Below are 23,230 nucleotides of genomic sequence, written 5' to 3'. Positions count from 1 at the left end.
CATAGAAACTATCATAACCTAGGGACTAATTGCAGCATTTTAGATTTTACTATTTTCAAATACATTTCATTACTAAAAATAAAGCACAGACATTGTACAGAGGATAAAAACTGCAGTTAACAGAAACAATATATGTAAATATTAGGAAGCAGCACTGACCTGCCCACTTTGTTTTTTGCCATTTCAAACCTTCTTCTCTAATTTGATCCCAATCTATCAATGGCCGATCTCCTGCAACAACATTGTTATCTGTGCTTCCATCTTTTCCAACAGAAGGTTGGAATGCAGTATCTGTTAAAAACATTTGTATCGATTAGTTTTTTTCTTTTTTTTTTTTTGAGATGGAGTCTCGCTCTGTCCCCCAGGCTGGAGTGCAGTGGCACGATCTCGGCTCACTGCAAGCTCCACCTCCCGGGTTCACGCCATTCTCTTGCCTCAGCCTCCCCAGCAGCTGGGAGTACAGGCGCATGCCGCCACGCCCGGCTAATTTTTGTATTTTTTAGTAGAGACGGGGTTTCACTGTGTTAGCCAGGATGGTCTCGATCTCCTGACCTTGTGATCCACCCACCTTGGCTTCCCAAAGTGCTGGGATTACAGGCATGAGCCACCACGCCTGGCCTCTATTTTGTTTTTTAATAACCAGACAATGCTTACAATATAAAATTTGGGGTTTCTGTACTACATTAACATGACAACCTTGTCATTTGTTATCATTCAACAACTTATAAAAATTTAATTTTATTGGAGAAGGTAAGTAAAATAGCACAAGTCTAATGTTTACTAAAATATTGTCATACCCATTACTCAGTCGTTAGAATAATAGTCCTGGGAAGCAGATATTATCTCAGATGAACAGATGAAGAGCCAGGCTTGGTAGCTCACTCCTGTAATACCAGCACTTTGTGAGGCTGGTGTGGAGGATCGTTTGAATTCAGGACTCAAGACTAGCCTAGGCAACGTGGTGAAACCCCATCTCTACTCTACAAAAAATTTAATTAGCTGGGTGTGGTGGCACACACCTGTGGTCCCAGCTACTTGACAGGCTGAGGTGGGAGAATCACTCCCGCCCAGGAGGTCAAGGCTATAATGAGCCATGATCACACCACTGCACTCCAGCCTGGAAAACACAGTGAGAACCTGTCTCAAAACAATTTTAAAAATAAAATAAAAATAAAAATAAATAAATGAGTCAGATACAAAAATAGAATCTTAGACCTTGTCTTTTTCCCCAAGAAACACTAAAAGGCAATGGTGCCTTCTAAACCCAGGTGTCTCTATTCTACTTTCACATTGCATCTAGATATGATTCAGTAATTGTTTTCTCTATTCTAAACAGATCTGAGATTTTTAAAATAACCAAATATTTAAGCAGTTTTCAATGTCAGCCATGAACCTGAAGACAAGACTAGGGTTAGGATCCTGGGACCAATCCTTACTCTACCCACTAACACTAAAGTGTGTGTATTAAAGGGTTATTTCCCTGCTTGCAAGAACTAGATTAGTACAAAGACAAAAAATAAATAAATAAAAATAAAGGGTTACTTCATTTTCACTTACCTGTGGCTAAAAGTAAAACTGCTAGGCATGAACATAGAGCTCTGGTATTTTAATTTGAGGAAAAATATTCTGGGCTTCCATTCATAGTAAAAAATCATTAAGACTACATTTATGGCAGCCTAATGCTTTGAATCAGAAAGTGAAATCAGGTATAATGGCTTATAACACTGAATGAAATTAAAAACTTTTAAAGGGGTTCAGTGGGAGAAAATTACTTACCAACTCCGCATTCTGAATTGTAATTTTCTTCTAGTTTTTTAACAAAATTGTCTATCACTGCTTTTGCTTTCGTTTGCATTGCCTTGCTGCCAAAAATTTTGACTAATGATTCTGGTTGTTCTTGTATTATCTAGGTACAAGGGGAAAAAGAGGTGAGACTTAAAAGTTCCCTAAAAAAAATAAAAAGTTCCCTAAGCCCCTAACCCCTTCCAACAATCACTCAACTTCAAAATCTATTACAGTATAAAGTAAATACAGTATTACCACCAATTAATGTCTAAATTTCTAGTTAGAGAGGAATACTACTTATATTTACTCTGGGATTTACCTCCTGGTCAGATGGAGAGGGGCAGGACAACCTGAACATTTAAAATTGGATAGCTAGGGAATAAACTCAGCAAATAGTGTAGAGAAATAATTAAGGCATTAACCTGACAGGTAATATTATTTTGATTCTGAGGTCTCCAACCTATAAAATGGTGTTTGTTTCGCTAATTTTACAGAATTGTAGGGCTGAAATGACATAATCTATGTGCTATATAGAGAGTTTATTGAACTGCCAGGTTACTTAGGTAAATTTTTAACTTGATGGGATTCTATCCTTAACTCATGTATACTGTTACGGGCTTACGTTTACAAGACTGACACATTTTGTGAATAGAATCTACAAGTAACACCTATCAACATCCATAATTTCAAATACCCTAATGGATTCAATATTTATCTAGAAAATACTATACACCAAATTTTGTCTTAGGTTGGCAATTCAAACAATGTTTATCAACTACAGTATTTACAGGCACTACAACTCTGTATGAGTGCTGAAACGAGGCCATTATGGGATGCTATGGAAAGGGACAGCTACACAGAATGGGGGCCTTAGACTTCCCTGAAAGGTGAGAAGGAATTATTTATGAGGAAAAAGCTATGGTAGCAGCGTGTGTCAGGAAGTGGGTGGAGTACTCAAGGAATTAGGGGAGAGGACACTGGAGAGAGTGAACAGGCCAGAATCAAGTCAACAACTTTAAGGAGTCTAGACTTACAGCCCTGAGATACTATGAAAGGCTTTCACATAGGAAAGGGACACAAATAATTTGTGTTTTAAAATGATTGTTCTAGCCAAGCGCAGTGGCTCACACCTGTAATCCCAGCACTTTGGGAGGCTGAGGTGGGTGGATTATTTGAGGTCAGGAGTTTGAGACCAGCCTGGCCAACATAGTGAAACCCTGTCTCTACTGAAAGTACAAAAATTAGCCAGGCGAGCTGGAAGGGCACCTGTAATCCCAGCTACTCTGGAATCTGAGGCAGGAGAATCTCCTGAACCCAGGAGGCAGTGGTTGCGGTGAGCTAAGATCACACCAGTGCACTTCAGCCTGGGCGACAGAGCAAGACTCCGTCTCAAAAAAATATAAAAAAATAAAATTATTGTTCTGACCACAGTGGAGAATGATTAGAGGATACAAATGGAAGCAGGACATACAGTTAGGGAGGAAGGCAAATGATGACATTCCCCTTGAGAAGTACAAGAAATAGTCAAGACCTAGCGGTGAATGAGAATAAGGAAATACCAATGGGGACAGTCAGATTACAAACTTGTAAACTCAGTGAATGTTGCTACCATTCACTAAGATTGAGAATACAAGAGCTAGCCAAAGTTTGAGGAAAGGGGTTCTCTCTGGAAGGAAGACCTTTTGGACATGATGAATATTCCAGTGATCTCATTCTTATGCAGATTATCTCTAACGATTTTTACCTCCGACAGGGCCTGGTGGCTCACGCCTGTAATCCCAGCACTTTGGGAGGCAGAGGTGGGCGGATCACCCGAGGTCAGGAGTTCGAGACTAGCCTGGCCAACATGGTGAAACCCCATTTCTACTAAAAATACAAAAATTAGCCAGATGTGGTGGCAGGGGCCTGTAATCCCAGCTACTCCAGAGGCTGAGGCAGGAGAATTGCTTCAACCTGGGAGGCAGAGGTTGCAGTGACCCAAGATCGTGCCACTGCACTCCAGCCTGGGCAACAGAGCGAGACTCTGTCTCAAAAAAATAAAAAAGATTTTTACCTCCAAGAGTCCCAAAACCTACACCTGGAACAGCTTAAAATTCAGGTGGCTTCTTGAGAATAAGGAGTATGAAGAACTTTGGCAACTTACCTAATTTACCTTAGTATGTTAATAACTCAGCAGAAATTAAGAGTTAAGGCCTGGTGCAGTGGCTCATGCCTGTAATCCCAACACTTTGGGAGGCCAAGGCAGGTGGATCACTTGAGGCCAGGAGTTGAGGGCAGCCTGGCCAACATGGTAAAACCCCGTCTCTACTAAAAATAAAAAAATAAAATAAAATAAATTAGCTGGGCTTGGTGGTGGGAACCTGTAATTCCAGCTACTCAGGAGGCTGAAGCAGGAGAATTGCTTGAACCCAGGAGGCAGAGGTTGTAGTGATATCATGTCACTGCACTCCAGCCTGGGAGACAGAATGAGGCTGTCTTAAAAAGAAAAGTAGAGTCAGGTGCTCCCTTAGAAATGCATGATGCTCTCTTAAGGGCCGAAGAACACAGATGGCTTACTTGGATTGTGGTGTTTGTTGTACTTTGTATATTCTTTATTTTTGACCCACCACGACCTGTTTTTAAAAATAAAGGAATATATTGTTATAAGTTAAAATTAGTAAGTTGAAAATTTACCCACTTTCCTCAACAAACATTCTCTAGTTCTTCCCCCCAAATGCTCCTAGGGTTCAACAATCATTTTTTTGTTTGGAAAGAGGGAAGTAAGAGGTTCTATTCCAAATTTTGGTGGGTTTTAGGAGACTCTTATCCCAGACAGGTGGAGACTATGGATTCTGTATCAGCTTGCACAAAACTTAATTGGGTCCAAACTGGTGGAGAGGATGTAGAAATTGGAACTCTTTCATACAACTCAACAAATAAGTTTTGAAAAATGGGCAAACACTTGAATAGACATTTCTCCAATGACATACAAATGGCCAACAGGCATGAGATGTTCAACATCACTAATCAGGTCCACGCAAATCGAAACCACAAAATGATTGTCACCTCACATCTGGTAGGATGACCATTATCAAAAACAGAAAAAAAGTGTTGGTAAGAATGTGGAGAAATTGGAACCCCTGTGTACTGTTGGTGGGATTGAAAATGGTGCTGCCACTATGGAAAACAGTATAGATTTCCTAAAAAATTAAAAACAGAATTAACATATGATCCAGCAGTCTCACTTGGGGTATACATCCAAAAGAATTTAAAGCTGAGTCTCAAAGATATATTGCACTCCCATTTTCATAATAACACTACTGAAATCAAAAGGTGGAAGCTACCCATTTATCATAGACTGATTAATAGATAAAGTAAGGTATATAGTTAATAATGGAATACCATTCAGTCTTAGTAAGGAAAAAAATCCTGTCTCATGCTACAAAATGGGTAAGCCTGGAGGATATTATTCTTAGAGAAATGAGCCAATTACAAAGACAATTACTGCATGATTCTACTTATATGGATTATCTAAAGTAATCTAACTCAGAAACAATGTAAATGGTGGGTCCCTGGGATGGGGCAGGAAAAAAATGGGGAGCTGTTCAATGAGTATACAGTTTTAGTCATGCAAGTTCCAGAGATCTGGGATACAACATTGTGCTTATTGTTAGTATTGTGATATACGTTTAAAAGAGGGTATTTCATTTTTTACAATAAAAAAGATGGATCCAGATCCAACATCAAGTGAGTGCTCTGTAGCACAGTGCCCTTTCATCTGCTAAGTATTAACTTAAGTGATTTTTATTGCAAACCTAGTGGCTTTCTTTCATGGAGCATCATTCTTCAGATCTTGAGCCCAAGCCTTCTGAAAGGCCAATGAGTCTCTGGGTAGTATAGCAATTAGTCTTACAATGCACTATTTTGTAGCAGCCTCCATCTATTCATTTTTCTCAGGTTTTAAAAAGGGTGAAATACACCTAATAGGTAAAATGTGGCAATTTATACTCGGGCTTAATGGCAATCAATGGGGTAATCATTCTAATCATTTTTAAATGCTTTTCAAAAAAATTCAGAAATGGGCCGGGCTTACGCCTGTAATCTCAGCACTTTGGGAGGCCGAGGTGGGTGGATCCACAGGAGTTCGAGACCATCCTGGGTAATATGGTGAAACCTCATCTTTACTAAAAACACAAAAATTAGCCAGGTGTGGTGGCGCACGTCTGTAATTTCAGCTACTAGGGAGGCTGAGGTGCTAGAATCGCTTGAGCCCGGGAGGTGGAAGTTGTAGTGAGCCGAGATCACGCCACACTGCACTCCAGCTGGGGCCACAGAGCTGCCTCAAAAAAAAAAAAAAAAAAAAAAAAAAAAAAAAAAAAAATCAAAAGAAAAAAATTAAAAATTCAGAATTGAATGTTAACACTCAAGATGTAGTAAACTTAGTTTTTAACTTTTTAAAAATTAAGGAAACTAAAAGCAAGATACAACTGCTCTAGGCAGCCCTACAATGACCTTATAGCTTTTCTTTGATTTCTGGCTCTAAATGGTACTCATAGAAAGACTGATTAAGTTTTGTTTTTCATTCTGGGGTTAGCTGTCTGTTAAAAGGCCTGTTCTAAGCATCCCTCTTCAGCCCTAAGATTTCATAAGTCTTCTAGGAGTTGCTCTCCCAAATACATTGTCTGTATAAACACCAAAAGGTGGATTAAATTACTTTTTTTTTTTTTTTTAATTGAGACGGAGTCTTGCTCTGTCACCTAGGCTGGAGTGCAGTGGCGCGATCTCAGCTCACTGCCAACTTCTGCCCCGCCGGGTTCAAGCCATTCTCCTGCCTCAGCCTCCGGAGTATCTGGGATTACAGGCGCGCGCCACCACGCCCAGCTATTTTTTTTAATATATTTTTTTTTAGTAGAGACAGGGTTTTGCCATGTTGGCCAAGCTGGTCTCGAATTCCTGACCTGGGGTGATCCGCCCGCCTCGGCCTCCCAAAATACTGGGATTACAGGCGTGAGCCAACGCGCCCGGCCAGATTAAATTATACTCTATCCCCAGGTTTTACAAATAGCTCTGGGAGAGACCTGAACCTCACTAGGTGGCAGCCGATTGGAGGTGAGGCAGTGGGGAGGAAATGCCTTCGCCCAGGCTCCGCCCCTGGCCCCACCTATCCTGCCCTGCCAGCCACTCCCATCCTCACCGATTACCGCGCCAACAAAGTGGCTCTTCAAAGCAAAACACAGCGGCAGTTCCTCGTGACCAGCGGCCACGGCCTCCGGGGGCCTAGAGGGGCCTCTCCAGCGACCACCTCTGCCGACACTATATCCCTCAGGACCTGTTCGATTCAACTCCTCCGCCGGCCTCCTCTCTGGCGCTCGGGACACTGTCGAGCTTCGCCGACTAGCAACGACCCACGTAGAGGCCTTGGGAGCTCCTCCGTGGTGGGACATTGTTCCAAGAAGGGGCGCGTCCGACGTCGTTGCCGTCCAGCTCTGCACCACCAGACCGTGCCGTCGTAAGACTAGCGTGCCAGGGAAGCCACGCAGCCGCTACTTAAGGAGCCCGCACGAGGCTAGCCCTCCCGCCCACGGCCTCTATCCCGCCCACTTCGCACTGATTTCACGCAGCCATTGGCCAGTGAGCGTTGTGGGCGGGACTTTCCCAGTTTTAGCCAATCGGTTTTCTGAACCGTGGGAGTGTGCCTTGAAGTAGTCGATGTGCCCCGCCCCCCCTCCCCCCACCGTGTATTCCTTTCCAGGCGTGGGACTTTTTCCAAACGCCCAATTTGCTCCCGCCCCTACTGGACACACACCTCGGGTTCCTGGCATCTCAGTGCCTTGGAAACTTTTTTTTTTCTTTTTAAATAGAGACGGGGTGTCGCCGTGTTGCCCAGGCAGGTCTTGAACTCTTGGCTTCTGGCTTCAAGTGATCTTCCAGCCTCGGCCTCCCAAAGTGCTGGGATTACAGTCAGCCACTGCACCGGAAATGTTTTCAACCGTGACCCATAAAGGTAAGTCACTGTTACAAGGTGACCCAATCCACACATAAAAAACTTGAAACAACAGATTGACAAAACAGCATTTATCCTCACTATGTAAGCTGCATTTTGATACATTTACGCTTATTTTAGTTTTTGAAATGGTTGTAATCCACAAAATTAAAAAAAAAATTTAATAGAGATGGGAGTTCCCAGTATGTTGCCCAAGGCTGGTCTTGAACTCCTGGACTCAAGTGATCCTCCCACCTCCACCTCCCATAGTGCTGGGGTTACAGGCCTGAGCCACTGCACTTGGCTCACAAAATGTATTTAATGGCCCACAGCTTAAAGATCACTGACTTGATCCTTTTGTAAGTCATAAGTGTGATTGGGTTTTCATGCTCTTGTGTCAAATGTGCCTCCCTCAAACCTTGTTACGAAGTGGGCACACTACCCACCTGATGTGAAAAATGAAGAGAAAAAGATCACTGGCTTGAGAGACATTCATTGCTCTACACAGTCTTCTGGATGTTTGCTATGTTTTTTTTGTTTGTTTTCTTTTGTTTTGTTTTTGACCTCTGTCGCCTAGGCTGGAGTGCAGTGGTGCGATCACTCACTGCAGATTCGACCTGTTGGACTCAAGTGATACTCCCACCACAGCCTCCCGAATAGTTGGGACTACAGGTGTGCACCACCACGCCAGGCTAATTATTTTGTAAAGACAAGACCTCCCTATGTTGCCCGGGCTGGTATCCAACTCCTCCTGCCTTGGCCTCACACAGTTCAGGGATTACAGGTATGAGCCACAGTGCCTGGCCTGCCATAATTTTAGAGCTAAGGAAATAAATTGAATAGATTCCTGAAGCATTACCGTCACTGCAGCCTGGCTCTGTGGCTGGACATACTACTACTCCAGGGCTTCAAGCCAGCTGCAAGTGCACTCCTTTGATTAGGATCTTTGAATTATCTGAACAAATTTCAGTTTAGGCCAGCAGGGATAACTCATACCTGTAATCTCAACACTTTAGGAGGCCTAGGCGGAGGATCTCTTGAGCCCCAAGGTTCAACATCAGTCTGGGTAACATAGTGAGACCCTGCCGGGTGTGGTGGTACAGGCTGTAGTCCCAGCTACTCAGGAGGCTGAGGTGGGAGGATCACTGAGCCAGGGAGGTTGAGGCTACAGTGAGCCGAAATGCCGAAATGGTGTCACTGCACTCCAGTCTGGGCAACAGAGCAGAGACCCTGTCTCAAAAAAAAAAAATTTTTTTTTTTTTTTTCAGTTCAATCATCCATCAAACACAGTGGACACCAGGCCAGGCATGGTGTGGCTCATGCCTGTAATCCCAGCACCTTGGGAAGGTGAGGCAGGCAGATCACTTGAGGTCTGGAGCTCGTGACCAGCCTGGGCAACATGGTGAAACCCCATCTCTAATAAAAATGCAAAAAATATTGGCTGGATGTGGTGGCTCCTGCCTGTAATCCCAGCACTTTGGGAGGCAGAGGCGGGTGGATCACAAGGTCAAGAGATCGAGACCATCCTGGCCAACATGGTGAAACCCCATCTTTACTAAAAATACAAAAATTAGCTGGGCGTGGTGGTGTGCGCCTGTAGTCCCAGCTACTTGGGAGGCTGAGGCAGAATAATTGCTTGAACCCGGGAGGCAGAGGTTGCAGTGAGCCAAGATTGTGCCACTGCACTTCAGCCTGATGACAGAGCGAGAGACTCCATCTCAAAAAAAAAAAAAAAAAAAAAAAAAAAAGATTACCTAGGAAATAGGCCAGGCACGGTGGCTCACACCTGTAATCTCAGCACCTTGGGAGGTTGAGGTGGGTAGATCACCTGAGGTCAGGAGTTCAAGACCAGCCTGACCAACGTGGTGAAACCCCATCTCTACTAAATACAAAAAATTAGCCAGGCATGGTGGCGAATGTCTGTAATCCCAGCTACTTGAGAAGCTGAGGTGAGAGAATTGCTTGAACCTGGGAGGCAGAAGTTGGCAGTGAGCCAAGATTGCGCCATTGCACTCCAGCCTGGGCAACAAGAGTGAAATTCCATCTCAGAAAAAAAAAAGATAAAAAACATTAAATAAATGATAGGCATTTAATCTCCATTCTCTAATCTTTAATCTGAAATGGGTAGTATTAACAATCTTTAGAAAGGAATTTTGTTGGATTCAACATGCTGAGATTTTATTAAGGATTTTTGCATCTATGTTAGTCAGAAATATTGGTCTGTACTTTTCTTGTAATGTCTTTGACTGGTTTTAGTATTAGGGTAATGCTGGCCTCATAGAATCTCTTCCAGAAAGTAGAAGCAGAGGGATACTTCCTAACTCATTCTATGAGGCCAAAATTATTCTAACACTGAGAGTGAACCTTCACGTAAACTAGGAACTTTCAACAGCCAGGAAGGACATACCCATCAAAGACAATAACCATGACTCATAAACAATGGCTTCCAGTGCTTTGAAGAAACCTCAGGTGCTTGTCACTGACCTGTGTTCGTGAACTAAGAAATGGGAATATGTGGGCTAAGAAATAGTTTCTCTTGATAAACAATTAACACTTATAAAAACCTCTCCTTTTCATGGTGCCTCAGAGACAATCAGCTGCTTCAAGATGAAGCTGAATGTCTCCTTCCCAGCCTCTGGCTGCCAGAATCTCTTTGAAGTGGATGAGGATTGCAAATGTCATACTTTTTCTGAGAAGCTGTAGTCACAGATGTTGATGCTGATGCTCTAGGTGAAGAATAGAAGGGTTATGTGGTCGGAATCAGTGGTGGGGACAACAGACGAGGCTTCCTCATGAAGCAGGGTATTTTGACCCAAGACTGTGTCTGCCTGCTACTGAGTAAGGGGTATTCCTCTCCTCCAAGGAGAACTGAAGAAAGAATGCACAAATCTGTTCAAGGTTGTATTGTGGATGCCAATCTGAGTATTCTCAACTCAGTTATTGTTAGAGAGAGAGAGAAGGCTAATCCTGAACTGCCTGATAATATACTGCCTCATCCCCCGGGACCCAAAAGAGCTAGCAGAATCCAAAAACTTCAATTTCTCTAAAAAGATGATGTCCACCAATATAAGAAAGCTCTTTGTTATAACAAAGATAAGACACACAGGGCCAAAGCACCCAAGACTCAGTGTCTTGTTACTCCTCATGTCCCGCAACACAAACACCTGGCTTATTGCTCTGAAGAAACAACCTACTAAAAAAAAATAAGGAAGAGGCCACAGAATATGCTAAACTTTTGGACAAGAGAATAAAGGAAGCCAAAGAAAAACACCAGGAACAAATTGCCAAGAGACACAGACTGTCCTCTCTGAGAGCTTCTGAGTCCAGCCAAAAATAAGAGTTTTGACTGAGTCCAGTCAAAAATAAGCCCGGCGGATTTAACATTTTGATACTGTGTTCTCACGTGGTGAGGAAAGATATCTAAGAAGGTAATTCCAGGTAACACGAATATTTTTAGTTCTGTATTTTATTTATTTATTTATTATTATTATTATTATTATTATTATACTTTAAGGCACAGTGGCTCACGCCTGTAATCCCAGCACTTTGGGAGGCCAAGGCAGGCGGATTACCTGAGGTCAGGAGTTCGAGACCAGCCTGGCCAACATGGCGATACCCCCCTCTCTACTAAAAATACAAAAAAAAAAAAAAATTAGCTGGGCATGGTGGTGCATGCTTATAGCTCCAGCTACATGAGAGGCTGAGGCAGGAGAATCGTCTGAACCTGGGAGGCGGAGGTTGCAGTGACCCGAGATCGCACCATCACACTCCAGGCGACAAGAACGAAACTCCGTCTCAAAAAAAAAAAAGTTTTTGGGTAACAAATAAGATCAAACCTCATAAAAATAAAACAAAAAAAGCAAAATAATAAAGTAGAATATTTACCTAGTATTAGGTATTACAGATAATCCAGAGATGATTTAAAGTATAAGGGAAGCTCTGCATAGGTTATATGCAAATACTATGCCATTTTACGTAAAGAATTTGAGCAACCCTGGTATTAAGTATCTTTGGAGGTCCTGGGACCAATACCCCCAAAATCCCAAGAGACGACAATACTTGCTCTGAACCTAAAATTGTTCTAAAAGATAAAGTCTAAAAAGGGAATTTTGTGTCTGTCAAGCTTTTCATTTTTGTTTTGTTTTTAATTGGATCAGCTATGTCCTTGAGTTTGGGCAGTGGATTAGTAAATTACTTTCTTTTCTTATTTCTTTTTTTCTTTCCCTGTGGGCCAGGCTGGAGTGCAGTGGCGGGATCTGGGCTCAGCACAACCTCCGCCTCCCGGATTCAAGTGATTCTCCTCCCTCAGCCTCCTGAGCTGCTGGGACCACAGGTGCGCCACACACCTGGCTAATTTTTGTATTTTCAGTAGAGACCGGGTTTCACTATGCCAGCCAGGCTGGTCTCTAACTCCTGGCCTCAAGTGATCTGCGCCCGGCGGATTTAACATTTTGATACTGTGTTCTCACGTGGTGAGGAAAGATATCTAAAACGGTAATTCCAGGTAACACGAATATTTTTAGTTCTGTATTTTATTTATTATTATTATACTTTAAGTTTTATGGTACATGTGCACAACGTGCAGGTTTGTTACATATGTATACATGTGCCATGTTGGTGTGCTGCACCCATTAACTCGTCATTTAACATTAGGTATATCTCCTAATGCTATCCCTCCCCCCTCCCCCCACCCCACCACAGTCCCCGGTGTGTGATGTTCCCCTTCCTGTGTCCATGTGTTCTCATTGTTCAGTTCCCACCTATGAGTTCTGTTATTTTAAATTTTTTCACAACATAGAGCAAAATGAGTTGCTTTTTTAGACCTGTGACAGCCTAAGCTTAAGCCTTTTGCGATAAAAAGCGGTGGAATCTCTTATCCTAAATCCCAACTTGGTTAGAAAACCATTCACTAAGCAAGTAGAAATTGGATATGCCTGCGGGCCTTTCAAGTTCGTTCTACCACCTACTTTTCCCCACCAAAAAAAAAAAAAAAAAAGATAAAAAGGTGGAGTTCACGCCCAATTTTGACCTGAAGGCAGAAAATTTCCACAAGCTTGCATTTTTGCCTCGGGTGTGACCTGAGGGAGTTGACCGCCAGTTCCGGAGTAGGGCGGGGACTTCTGCTCCTGGGGTAGAAGCTGAATCAGTCGTCCCAGGTCCTCGGTGCCATTTCCCTCCGGCAAGCCTCAACCTCAGGAGGCAAGCCCTGGCCTTTCTCCTCCGCCTGCCAGGCGGTTTCTTCTGTCCGAAGCCTCTGGCTTCCTCAAAGCTCCCGGGTCTGCATTGGTGCTAAGTGGCCTGCCGTCTCGACGTAGCTCCCCTGGATAGCGACGCGCCAGAGGCACCGCCCCAGGTTCCAGCTCGCGTCGCGGCTTTCCTTCGCATTTGCACCTCTGCGGGATCCCTGAGCGAGTACCCCCAATGTGGGTTTGGCGGAGCTAGGAGAAGGAACGGTCCCTCTACCCTCCGAGAACTTATTCCTCCGACTCCGCCAGGCAAGGAGCCACATTCTCCCACAAGGAGGCAGCAAACACCGCACCCTTGGCTCTCGGAGAAGCAGGCGCTGATTTTGGAAAATCCGCTCCTTAAGTTTTCACTTACCACCTGGACTAGAGAAGGTGGCAATATCTTATACTGGGCACTTACAACCTGCCAGACTCATTTAATTCTTAGAAAACTCCTGTGAGATGGATGTGGGTATCCCCATTTCACGATGAAGAAACCGAAGTCAGAGGAGCCCAGTACTTGGGAACCCAAGTGGAGGTGATGCCAAAGCTGAGCATTTTCTGTTCTGCCACTTTGCCTCTCAGGAACCCATGGGTGCAGTTCCCAGGAGGAAGGGGATTCCAGCCTCCAGCTGCCATCCCTTTTTCAAGAAAAAAGCTACGGTTACTGGCATTAGGATAAATAACTTTGGCTTTAAGATGATTTTAGAATTAACGTGTTCACTGCATACATTTGGAAAAATAAAAATAAAAGTATTACCCAGAGATAAATTTAGTCCTTCTGAGTTGTCTTCTAGGCAAACCTTTGAGATTCTACTATTCAATTTTGCACTCTGACTTTTCCCCTTAAATTTTATAATAAACATTATCCATGTTGTTAGACATATAATTTTTTGTTATACATTTTTTGCTGTTTATAATTTGTATTTTCATTTCACTTTGGGGGAGGGGGAGGCATAAGGATTTTTTTCTCACTAAAAGAAATTTTAATTCCATTGTTGTCAGGCCCAGTGCGGTGGCTCACGCCTGTAATCCCAGCACTTTGGGAGGCCGAGGCGGACGGATCACCTGAGATCAGGAGTTTGGCACCAGCCTGGCCAACATGGCGAAATCTGTCTCTACTAAAAATACAAAAATTAGCTTGGTGTGGTGCCGCATGCCTGTCGTCCCAGGTAATCAGATGGCTGAGGCACTGAGGCATGAGAATCGCTGGAACACAGGAGGCGGAAGTTGCAGGTCAGCCCAGATTGCGCTACTGCACTCCAGCATGGGCAACAGAGCAAGACCCTGTCTCAGAATATGTAAAATAAAATTCTAATGTTGTCAGAACTATCATCGTTCCCTTATGGTGGCAGCCTTTGGAACCATGATTTAGAAGGGTCTGTTTTTACCCTCAAATTATATAAACATTAATACAAAAAATTAGCCGGGCGTGGTGGCACGTACCTGTAGTCCCAGCTACTCGGGAGGCTGAGGCAGGAGAATCATTTGAACCCAGGAGGTGGAGGTTGCAGTGAGCCAACACCACGCCACTACACTCCAGCCTGGGAGACAGAGTGAGACTCCGTCTCAATCAATCAATCAATCAATAGAATAAATAATTATATAAACATGAATACTCACATTAATCCAGCACTGATTTTATTTTTATATTATTTTATTTTGTTTTTGAGATGGAGTTTTGCTCTTGTCACTCAGGCTGGAGTGCAGTGGTGCTATCTCGGCTCACTGCAACCTCTGCCTCCCATGTTCAAGCGATTCTCCTGCCTTGGCCTCCCAAGTAGCTGGGATTAAAGGCACCTGCCACCACACCCGGCTAATTTTTTTGTTGTATTTTTGGTAGAGACTGGGTTTCACCATGTTGGCCACGCTGGTCTCAAACTCCTGACCTCAAGTTATCCACCCACCTCGGCCTCCCAAAGTGCTGGGATTACAGGTGTGAGCCACCGTGCCTGGTGGTTATTTTTGCTTTCTTAATACTTCCAAAGTTTTGAATTTTGATGGACTCTGACTTACTAATTTTTAAAACCACTTTTGCATTTTACATTGTTTAAAATATATATATATATATATATATAAACAAAGATATTTTAAGCTGTGAGCATGAAGGTTTACTTTTCTGTTTTCTGCTAAGAGTTTTGGTTTTAGCCCTTTCATTGAGCTCTGCTGTTCTTTTTTTTTTTTTTTTTTTTTTCTGAGATGGAGTTTTGCCCTTCACTCTTGTTGCTCAGGCTGGACTGCAATGGCGCGATCTCGGCTCACTGCAATCTCCGCCTCCCGGGTTCAAGTGATTCTCCTGCCTCAGCATCCCGAGTAGCTGGGATTACAGGCGCCTGCCACCATGCCTGGCTAATTTTTTTGTATTTTTAATAGAGACAGGGTTTCACCACATTGGCCATGCTGGTCCTGAACTCATGACCTCAGGTGATCCACCTGCCTTGGCCTCCCAAAGTGCTGGGATTACAGGCGTAAGCCACCGCGCCCGGCTGCAGTTCTTTTTCAAGTTAATTTTTGTGTATGTAGTGAGGTAAGGGTCTAAATTCATCTTCTGAGTCTTCTAGTCCATGAATGAAATAACTCTCCATTTATTTACATCTTTAATTCTTTCATCAAGGTTTTGTAGTTTTCAAATTATACACTTACTAAACTTGTAAAAGTATTTAGACTTTGTGTATATTGATTTTGTATTCTGCAACCTTACTGAACTCATTCATTCTATTTGTTTGTTTATTTTTTGGTGGATTCCTTAGGATTTCCTACATAGAAAAGCATGTTGTTGGCCTGGTCTGGTGGCTCATGCCTGTAATCACAGCACTTTGGGAGGCCAAGGCAGGCAGATCACCTGAGGTTGGGAGTTCGAGAACAGCCTGATCAACATGGAGAAACCCCGTCCCTACTAAAAATACAAAACTAGCTGGGCATGGTGGCACATGCCTGTAATCCCCGCTACTCGGGCCGCTGAGGCAGGAGAATCGCTTGAACCCGGGAGGCAGAGGTTGCAGTGAGCCAACATTGCACCATTGCACTCCAGCCTGGGCAACAAGAGCGAAACTCTGTCTCAGGGAAAAAAAAAAAAAAAAAAGAAAAGCATGTTGTTGGTATTCTTTAGTATGCATGCCTTCTATTTCTTGCCTGATTGCACTGGCTAGAACCTCCAGTACAATGTTGAATAAAAGTGAAAGTAGGTATCTTTGCCCTCTTCCTGATCTTTCAGGGGAAGGAATTCAGTCTTTTTACCATTAAGTATCTTATATAATGTTAGCTGTGGGCTTTTTGAAAATAGTTTTTGGCCGGGCACAGTGACTCACGCCCGTAATCCCAGCACTTTGGGAGGCCGAGGTGGGTGGATCACGAGGTCAGTAGTTCAAGACCAGCCTGGCCAACATGGTGAAACCCGTCTCTACCAAAAATACAAAAAACTAGCCGGGCATGGTGGCAGGCACCTATAATCCCAGCTACTCAGGAGGCTGAGATAGGAGAATCGCTTGAACTCAGAACGTGGAGGTTGCAGTGAGCCAAGACCACGCCACTGCACTCCAGCCTAGTCAATAGAGCAAGACTCCGAAAAAAAAAAAAAAAGAGAGCTATTATTTAGGCTGGGGAAGAGACTTTGTATTCCTAGTAGTAGGTGTTGATTTTGTAAAATGCATTTGCTGCATCTCTTGAAATGTTCATGTAGTTGTTGTCCTTTATTCTATTAATATGGCATATTAATTGACTTTTGATTTAATCCAGCCTTGCATTCCTGGAATAATCCCCTTAATCATGGTATATATATATATTTTTAATAATGCTGAATTCCATTTGTCTTTTTTGTTGTTGTTGTTTGAGATGGAGTCTTGCTCTGTCGCCCAGGCTGGAGTGCAGTGGCGCGATCTTGGCTCACTGCAAGCTCCTCTCCCGGGTTCACGCCATTTTCCTGCCTCGGCCTCCCAAGTAGCTGGGACTACAGGCACCCGCCACCACACCCGGCTAATTTTTTTGTATTTTTAGTAGAGACGGGGTTTCACCATGTTAGCCAGGATGGTCTCAATCTCCTGACCTAGTGATCTGCCTGCCTTGGCCTCCCAAAGTGCTGGGATTACAGGCATGAGCCACCACGCCCAGCCTCCATTTGCCTTTTTTAAGACAGGTTTGAGGCTGGGTGTGGTGGCTACACCTGTAATCCCAGCACCTTGGGAGGCCGAGGTGAGTGGATCACCTGAGGTCAGGAGTTCGAGACCAGCCTAGCCAACATGATAAAACCCTGTCTCTACTAAAAATACAAAAATTAGCCAGGCGTGGTGGCACGTGCCTGTAATCCCAGCTACTCAGGAGGTTGAGACAGGAGAATCGCTTGAACCCGGGAGGCACAGGTTGCAGTGAGCCAAGATTGTGCCACTGCACTTCAGCCTGGGTGACAGAGCAAGACTCCATCTCAAAAAAAAAAAAAAAAAAAAAGCTTTGTTTGTCTTGTTGCCTATGCTGGGAGGTTGAGGCAGGCTGATCACTTGAGCCCAGGACTTCAAGTGATGGAGTGCAGTGGCACAATCATGGCTCAATACCTGGAACTCCTGGGTTCAAGTGATCCTCCCACCTAGGCCTCCTAAATGGCTGAGATTACCAGCATGAGCCACCATGCCCAACCAAATGTGCTCATTTTTTATTTAAGATTTTTGCATCTTTATTACTCAGGAATATTGGTCTGTGTTGTTTCTTTTCTTGTGATGTCTGTGGTTATGGTATTAAGGTGATGCTGATATAATTAGCTGGGAAGTGTTCTTTCATCTTCTGTTTTTTGGAAGAGTTTGAAAGATTGACATTATTTCTCCTTTAAATACTTGGTTGGATTCATCAGTAAAGCCATCTGGGCTTGAGCTTTTCTTTGTCGGAAATGTTGTCATTACTAATTCAATCTCTTATGACAGGTTTATTCAGATTTTCTATTTATTCTGAGTAGTTTATGTTTTTCTAGGAACTTATTCATTCCATCTAGGTTATCTAATTTATGTCATATAGTTGTTCTGTAGTATTACCTTATAATCCTTTTTATATCTGTAAGGCCAATAAGGTGAGTAGTAATGTCCTCCATTCATTCATTTTTTATTTTTATTATATTTATTTATTTAGAGACAGGGTCTCACTCTGTTGCCTGGGCTGGAGGGCACTGTCATGATTTTGGCTCACTGCATCCTTGACCTCCTTGGCTCAAGTGATCCTCCTGCCTCAGCCTCCGAAGTAGCTGGGATTACAGGCATGTGCCACCACACCTGGCTAATTGTTGTATTTTTTGTAAAGATGGGGTTTCATTATGTTGCCCAGGCTGGTCTTGAATTCCTGGGCTCAAGTGATCTGCCTGCCTCAGCCTCCCAAAGTGTGATTACAGGTGTGACCCACTGCACCAGGCTCTCACATTCATTTCTGATCTTAGTTATTCTATCTAAAGACTTGTCAGTTTTATCTTTTTAAAGAACCCAGTTTTGATTTTTCTCTATTTTCTACATAATTTTTACTCTAATCTTTATTACTTCCTTCTTGCACTGATTGCATTGATTTTATTTTATTCTGAGATGGAGTCTTGCTCTGTTACCCAGGCTGGAGTGCAGTGGCGCAATCTTGGCTCACTGCAACCTCCGCCTCCCAAGTTCAAGTTATTCTCCTGCCTCAGCCTTCTGAGCAGCTGAGACTACAGGCATGCGCCACCACACCCAGCTAATTTTGTATTTTTAGTAGAGATGGGGTTTCACCATATTGACCAGGCTGGTCTCAAACTCCTGACCTCAAGTGATCCACCCACCTCGGCCTCCCAAAGTGCTGGGATTACAAAGTGCTGGCCACTGTGCCCGGCCCCTGCATTGATTTTAGTTTGTTCTTCCTTCCTGGTCATTTTCCCTGTTGTTAGCCCACACTAAATAAGGCTATGTCTCCTGGCTCCTGGATGATTTTGCCAACTACTTGATCAAGAAACTAGAATCAGTTTCTACAATTCCCTTAGTGTTACCGGCCCTAAGAAATCTTTTAGGCGAACTGCTTGTATAGATGGTTTCTTCTACTTCAGATTTACAGCCAGGTGTGGTGGCTCACACATGTAATCCCAGCACTTCGGGAGGCCCAGGTGGGCAGATCCCTTGAGGCCAGAAGTTGAGACCAACCTGGCCAACAGGGGGAAACCCCATCTCTATTAAAAAAAAATACAAAAATTAGACGTGCATGGTGGCGCATGCCTGTAGTTCCAGTTACTTGGAAGGCTGAGCCTGGGAGGTGGAGGCTGCGGTGAGCTGAGATTGTGCCACTGCACCCAACCCTGGGTGACAGAGTCAGACTCTGTCTCAAAAAAAAAAAAAAAAAAAAAAAAGTTAAAAACCACTGAGCATATTGGCTCACCACACTTTGGGAGGCTGAGCCAGGAGGATTGCTTGAGGCCAGGAGTTCAAGCCTAGCCTGGGCAACATAGTGAGATCCCATCTCTATAAAAATAAAATTAAAAACTAGCAGGGCATGGTGGTGCATGCCTGTAGTCCTAGCTACAACAAACAAACATAGTAGGCTGGGCGTGGTGACTCATGCCTATAATCCTCACACTTTGGAAGGCTGGGGCAGGAGGATCATTTGAGCCCAGGAGTTTGAGACCAGTCTGGACAACATGGTGAGACCCGCTCTCTACAAAAAATTTAAAAATTAGCCAGGTGTGGCCAGGCACGGTGGCTCATGCTTGTAATCCCAGCACTTTGGGAGACTGAGGCAGGTGGATCACGAGGTCAGGAGTTCGAGACCAGCCTGGCCAACACAGTGAAACCCCATCTCTACTGAAAATACAAAAATTAGCTGGGCATGGTGGCACGTGCCTGTAATCCCAGCTACTCGGGAGGCTGAGGAAGGAGAATCACTTGAACCCGGGAGGCGGAGGTTGTGGTGAGCTGAGATCACGCCACTACACTCCAGCCTGGGCAACAGATCGAGACTCCATCTCAAAAAAAAAAAAAAAAAAATTAGCCAGGTGTGGTAGTGCATGCCTGTGGTCGCAGGTACTAGGGAGGCTGAGGCGGGGGGATCACTTGAGCCTGGGAGGTTAAGGCTGCAGTGAGCCATGATCACACCACTGCACTGCAGCCTGAGTGACAGAGCAAATCCCTATCTCAAAAATAAAACAAACCAAAAAGAAAAACAAAAACAAAAACCCAAAGTTACAATCCTTTGTTTTTTGTTTGTTTTGTTTTGTTTTTGAGACAAAGTCTCGCTGTATCACCCAGGCTGGAATACAGTGGTGCAGTCTCAGTTCACTGCAACCTCTGCCTCCCAGGTTCAAGTGATTCTCCAGCCTCAGCCTCCCAAGTAGCTGGGTTTACAGGCACGGTGCCACCACTCCCAGCTAATTTTTGCCTTTTTAGTAGACATGGGTTTCGCCATGTTGGCCAGGCTGGTCTCGAACTCCTGACTTCAAGTGATCCACCCACCTCAGCCTTCCAAAGTGCTAGGATTACAGGTGTGAGCCACCGCGCCCAGCCTGGTTTTTTATATTAATTGTCCCCCCACGCCGGCCCACCTCTTTCCCTGGACATTCAGGCTACCAAGAAGAGTGTACTGGCCATCCTGAATTCCTCAGCCCATGCTTACCTTTAGTCCTATGCAAAGTAGTGTCTGTTCCTGCTTTACTGGAACACTGCAGTTTTTGGCAAAGTGAGGACTAACTTTCTCAACCTTTCCTTCCCCACCTAAAACACATTTTCTTCAACTAGCTTTCAATTTTGAGATTTGCCAACATATGGTCTTGGCCTTCAGCCCTTCCTCCGGGCTACTCTAGGTATCCAGAGTGAAGCTCTCTGGTGCCCGAAGGCATACCTCAAAGACTCAGCCTGAAATCCAAGTAGCCTGAATTCCAAATCTTGTGAGTGAACTTGGGCCTATCCACCTCCCTTCTCATTCACTGCTATTTTTATATTCTGGAACTTACTACATCTTCTTCTTCTTTTTCTTCTTTTTTTTTTTTTTTTTTTTTAACACTTTTTTGTTTTGTTTCATCTTTTTGATTTTTTCTTCTTTTTGAAATGGAGTTTCACTCTTGTTGTCCAGGCTGGAGTGCAATGGTGCAATCTTGGTCCACTGCAACCTCCACCTCCCGGGTTCAAGCAATTCTCCTGCCTCAGCCTCCAAAGGAGCTGGGATTACAGGTGCCCGCCACCACGCCTAGCTAAATTTTTTTATTATTATTATTTTTAGTAGAGATAGGGTTTAGTCATGTTGGCCAGGCTGGTCTCGAACTCCTAACCCCAAGTGATCCACCCGCCTAGACCTCCCAAAGTGCTGGGATTACAAGCGTGAGCCACTGTGCCTGGCCTTGATTGTATTAATCAACATCCAAATGTGACTCAACTTACTTCATCTTCTCTAGCCTCTCTACCATATAGTTTCTAATGTGTAGATAAATCACAATCTGTTGAGACTAATCATATTTGGTGTCTAGATCTCTAAAGTCCTCTTTAAAAATAAAAAACAACTCAAAGTTTAATCTGCTTACTAAAAAGTATATAAATCATTAAGTGTCACGCTCAAGAAAATTTCAAAGTAATAGTGATGTAACAACCACCCACATCAAACTTGCTTACTTTCTGAACTTTATATAAATGGAATCCTATAGTGTCTTTTAGCTCACTCATGTTGGGAGTAGTTTATTAATTTTCAATGGTATATAACATTTCATTGTATGGATCTGCCGCAATTTATCCATTCTATTATAGATAGACATTTGGTCATTTCTGTTTATTTCCATGTTGAAAAACGCTGCTATGAACACTCATTAGCATTGTTATTGGTGCATTTCAGTAACTGCTCAGGAGGCTGAGATGAGAGAATCGCTTAAGCCCAGGAGACAGAGGTTGCAGTGAGTGGAGATTGCACCACCACACTCCAGCCTGGGCAACAGAGTGAGACCCTGTCTCAAAAAAAAAAAAAAAAAAGAATTTTGGAAAACTTGTATCACCACTGTCTTGACACCTTCCCAATTATTACATTTTTCTGATGAGATTGGTGGTGGTACTAATCAATGTGATTTTTTATTATACTGTATAATGAAATGAGTCAGTATTTGGAAAATTAAATATTTCAATAAACCAATATTTTCCTAATGACTAATGAGTGATGCTACAAAATCATGCATGAATAAAAAAGCCATTCAAAGTGTAAGAAGCTACCGTTTGCTGAGTGTTGGTATAGTAGAAAGAATAGTGTCCACAATTATCTAAATATCTGTGTGAGGCTGGATTTTCTTCAATCAAAACAACATATTGCAACAGATTTAATTTGGAATAGGATATGAGGCTGGGCATGGTGGCTGATGCCTGTAATCCCAGCACTTTCGGAGTTGGAAGTGGGCAGACTGCTTGAGCTCAGAGCTCTGGAGTTTAAGACCAGGTTGGGCAACATAGCAAAACCCTGTCTCAATTTTTAAAAACCATTAAAAAACAAAAAAAGATATGAGAAACCAGCTGTTGTCTATTAGGCCAGACATTAAACAGATTTACAAACATGTAAAATAAGGCCACTTTTCTTTTCTTTCTTTCTTTTTTTTTTTTTTTTGAGATAGAGTCTCGCTCTGTTGCCCAGAGTGGAGTGCAGTGGCACAATCTTGACTCACTGCAACCTCCACCTCCTGGGTTCAAGCGATTCTCCTGCCTCAGCCTCCTAACTGGGATTACAGGTGCACACTACCATGCCCGGCTAATTTTGTATTTTTAGTAGAGACTAGGTTTCACCATGTTGGCCAGGTTGGTCTCAAACTTCTAACCTCAAGTGATCCACCCACCTTGGCCTCCAAAGTGCTGGGATTACAGGCGTGAGCCACCATGCCTGGCCAGGCCACTGAATTTGTTTTGAGAAACAAATTATTTTTCAGGCCAGGCATGGTGGCTCACACCTATAATCCTAGCGCTTTGGGAGGCTGAGGCAGGAGGATTGCTTGAGCCCAGGAGTTTGAGACCAGCCTGGACAACATGGTGAAACCCTGTCTCTACAAAAGCATAAAAATTAGCCGGACGTGGTGGCGCACGCCTGTAATCCCAGCTACTCAGGAGGCTGAGGCAGGATAATTGCTTGAACCCTGGAGGTAGAGGTTGCAGTGAGCCGAGATCGTGCCACTGCACTCCAGCCTGGGTGACAGAGACCCTGTCTCAAAAAATAATAATCATAATCATTTTTCATTAAAAGGTTATCCATGTTAATGTGAGTTATAGTCATTGAATTAGGTTTCTCAAAGTTTGAATTTCTAATATAGTAAATATCAGTA

The 23,230-nt window shown here is 43.5% G+C and overlaps 1 protein-coding gene and 1 non-coding gene across 3 annotated transcripts in view; one reads left to right on the top strand and one right to left on the bottom strand.

Moving 5' to 3' along the window:
* DDX43 (DEAD-box helicase 43) overlaps window positions 1-23,230 on the bottom strand; it is a 39,815-nt gene that overhangs the window by 15,356 nt on the left and 1,229 nt on the right. The window contains exons 2-5 of one of the 2 annotated variants that reach the window (XM_055113875.2): window positions 6,959-7,732; window positions 4,342-4,397; window positions 1,777-1,906; window positions 160-291 (exon numbers count right to left, since the gene is read on the bottom strand). In XM_055113875.2, coding sequence (XP_054969850.1) covers window positions 160-291; window positions 1,777-1,906; window positions 4,342-4,397; window positions 6,959-7,208 — 568 coding nt within the window. In that variant the 5' untranslated portion in view covers window positions 7,209-7,732. Of the gene's footprint in view, window positions 1-159; window positions 292-1,776; window positions 1,907-4,341; window positions 4,398-6,958; window positions 8,933-23,230 lie in introns of those variants that run through there. The other variant, XM_003809529.4, reaches the window with a different exon arrangement.
* Window positions 8,099-8,199, top strand: LOC112440280 (small nucleolar RNA U13). Its single transcript, XR_003028455.1, has one exon. It is a non-coding gene; the product is annotated as a small nucleolar RNA U13 (small nucleolar RNA).

The sequence above is a fragment of the Pan paniscus genome, chromosome 5, assembly GCF_029289425.2.
Source record: "Pan paniscus chromosome 5, NHGRI_mPanPan1-v2.0_pri, whole genome shotgun sequence".
In the NCBI taxonomy this organism is placed as follows: domain Eukaryota; kingdom Metazoa; phylum Chordata; class Mammalia; order Primates; family Hominidae; genus Pan; species Pan paniscus.
Note: the sequence above shows the minus strand (reverse complement) of the source record. Positions and strands in the feature narration are given on the sequence as shown.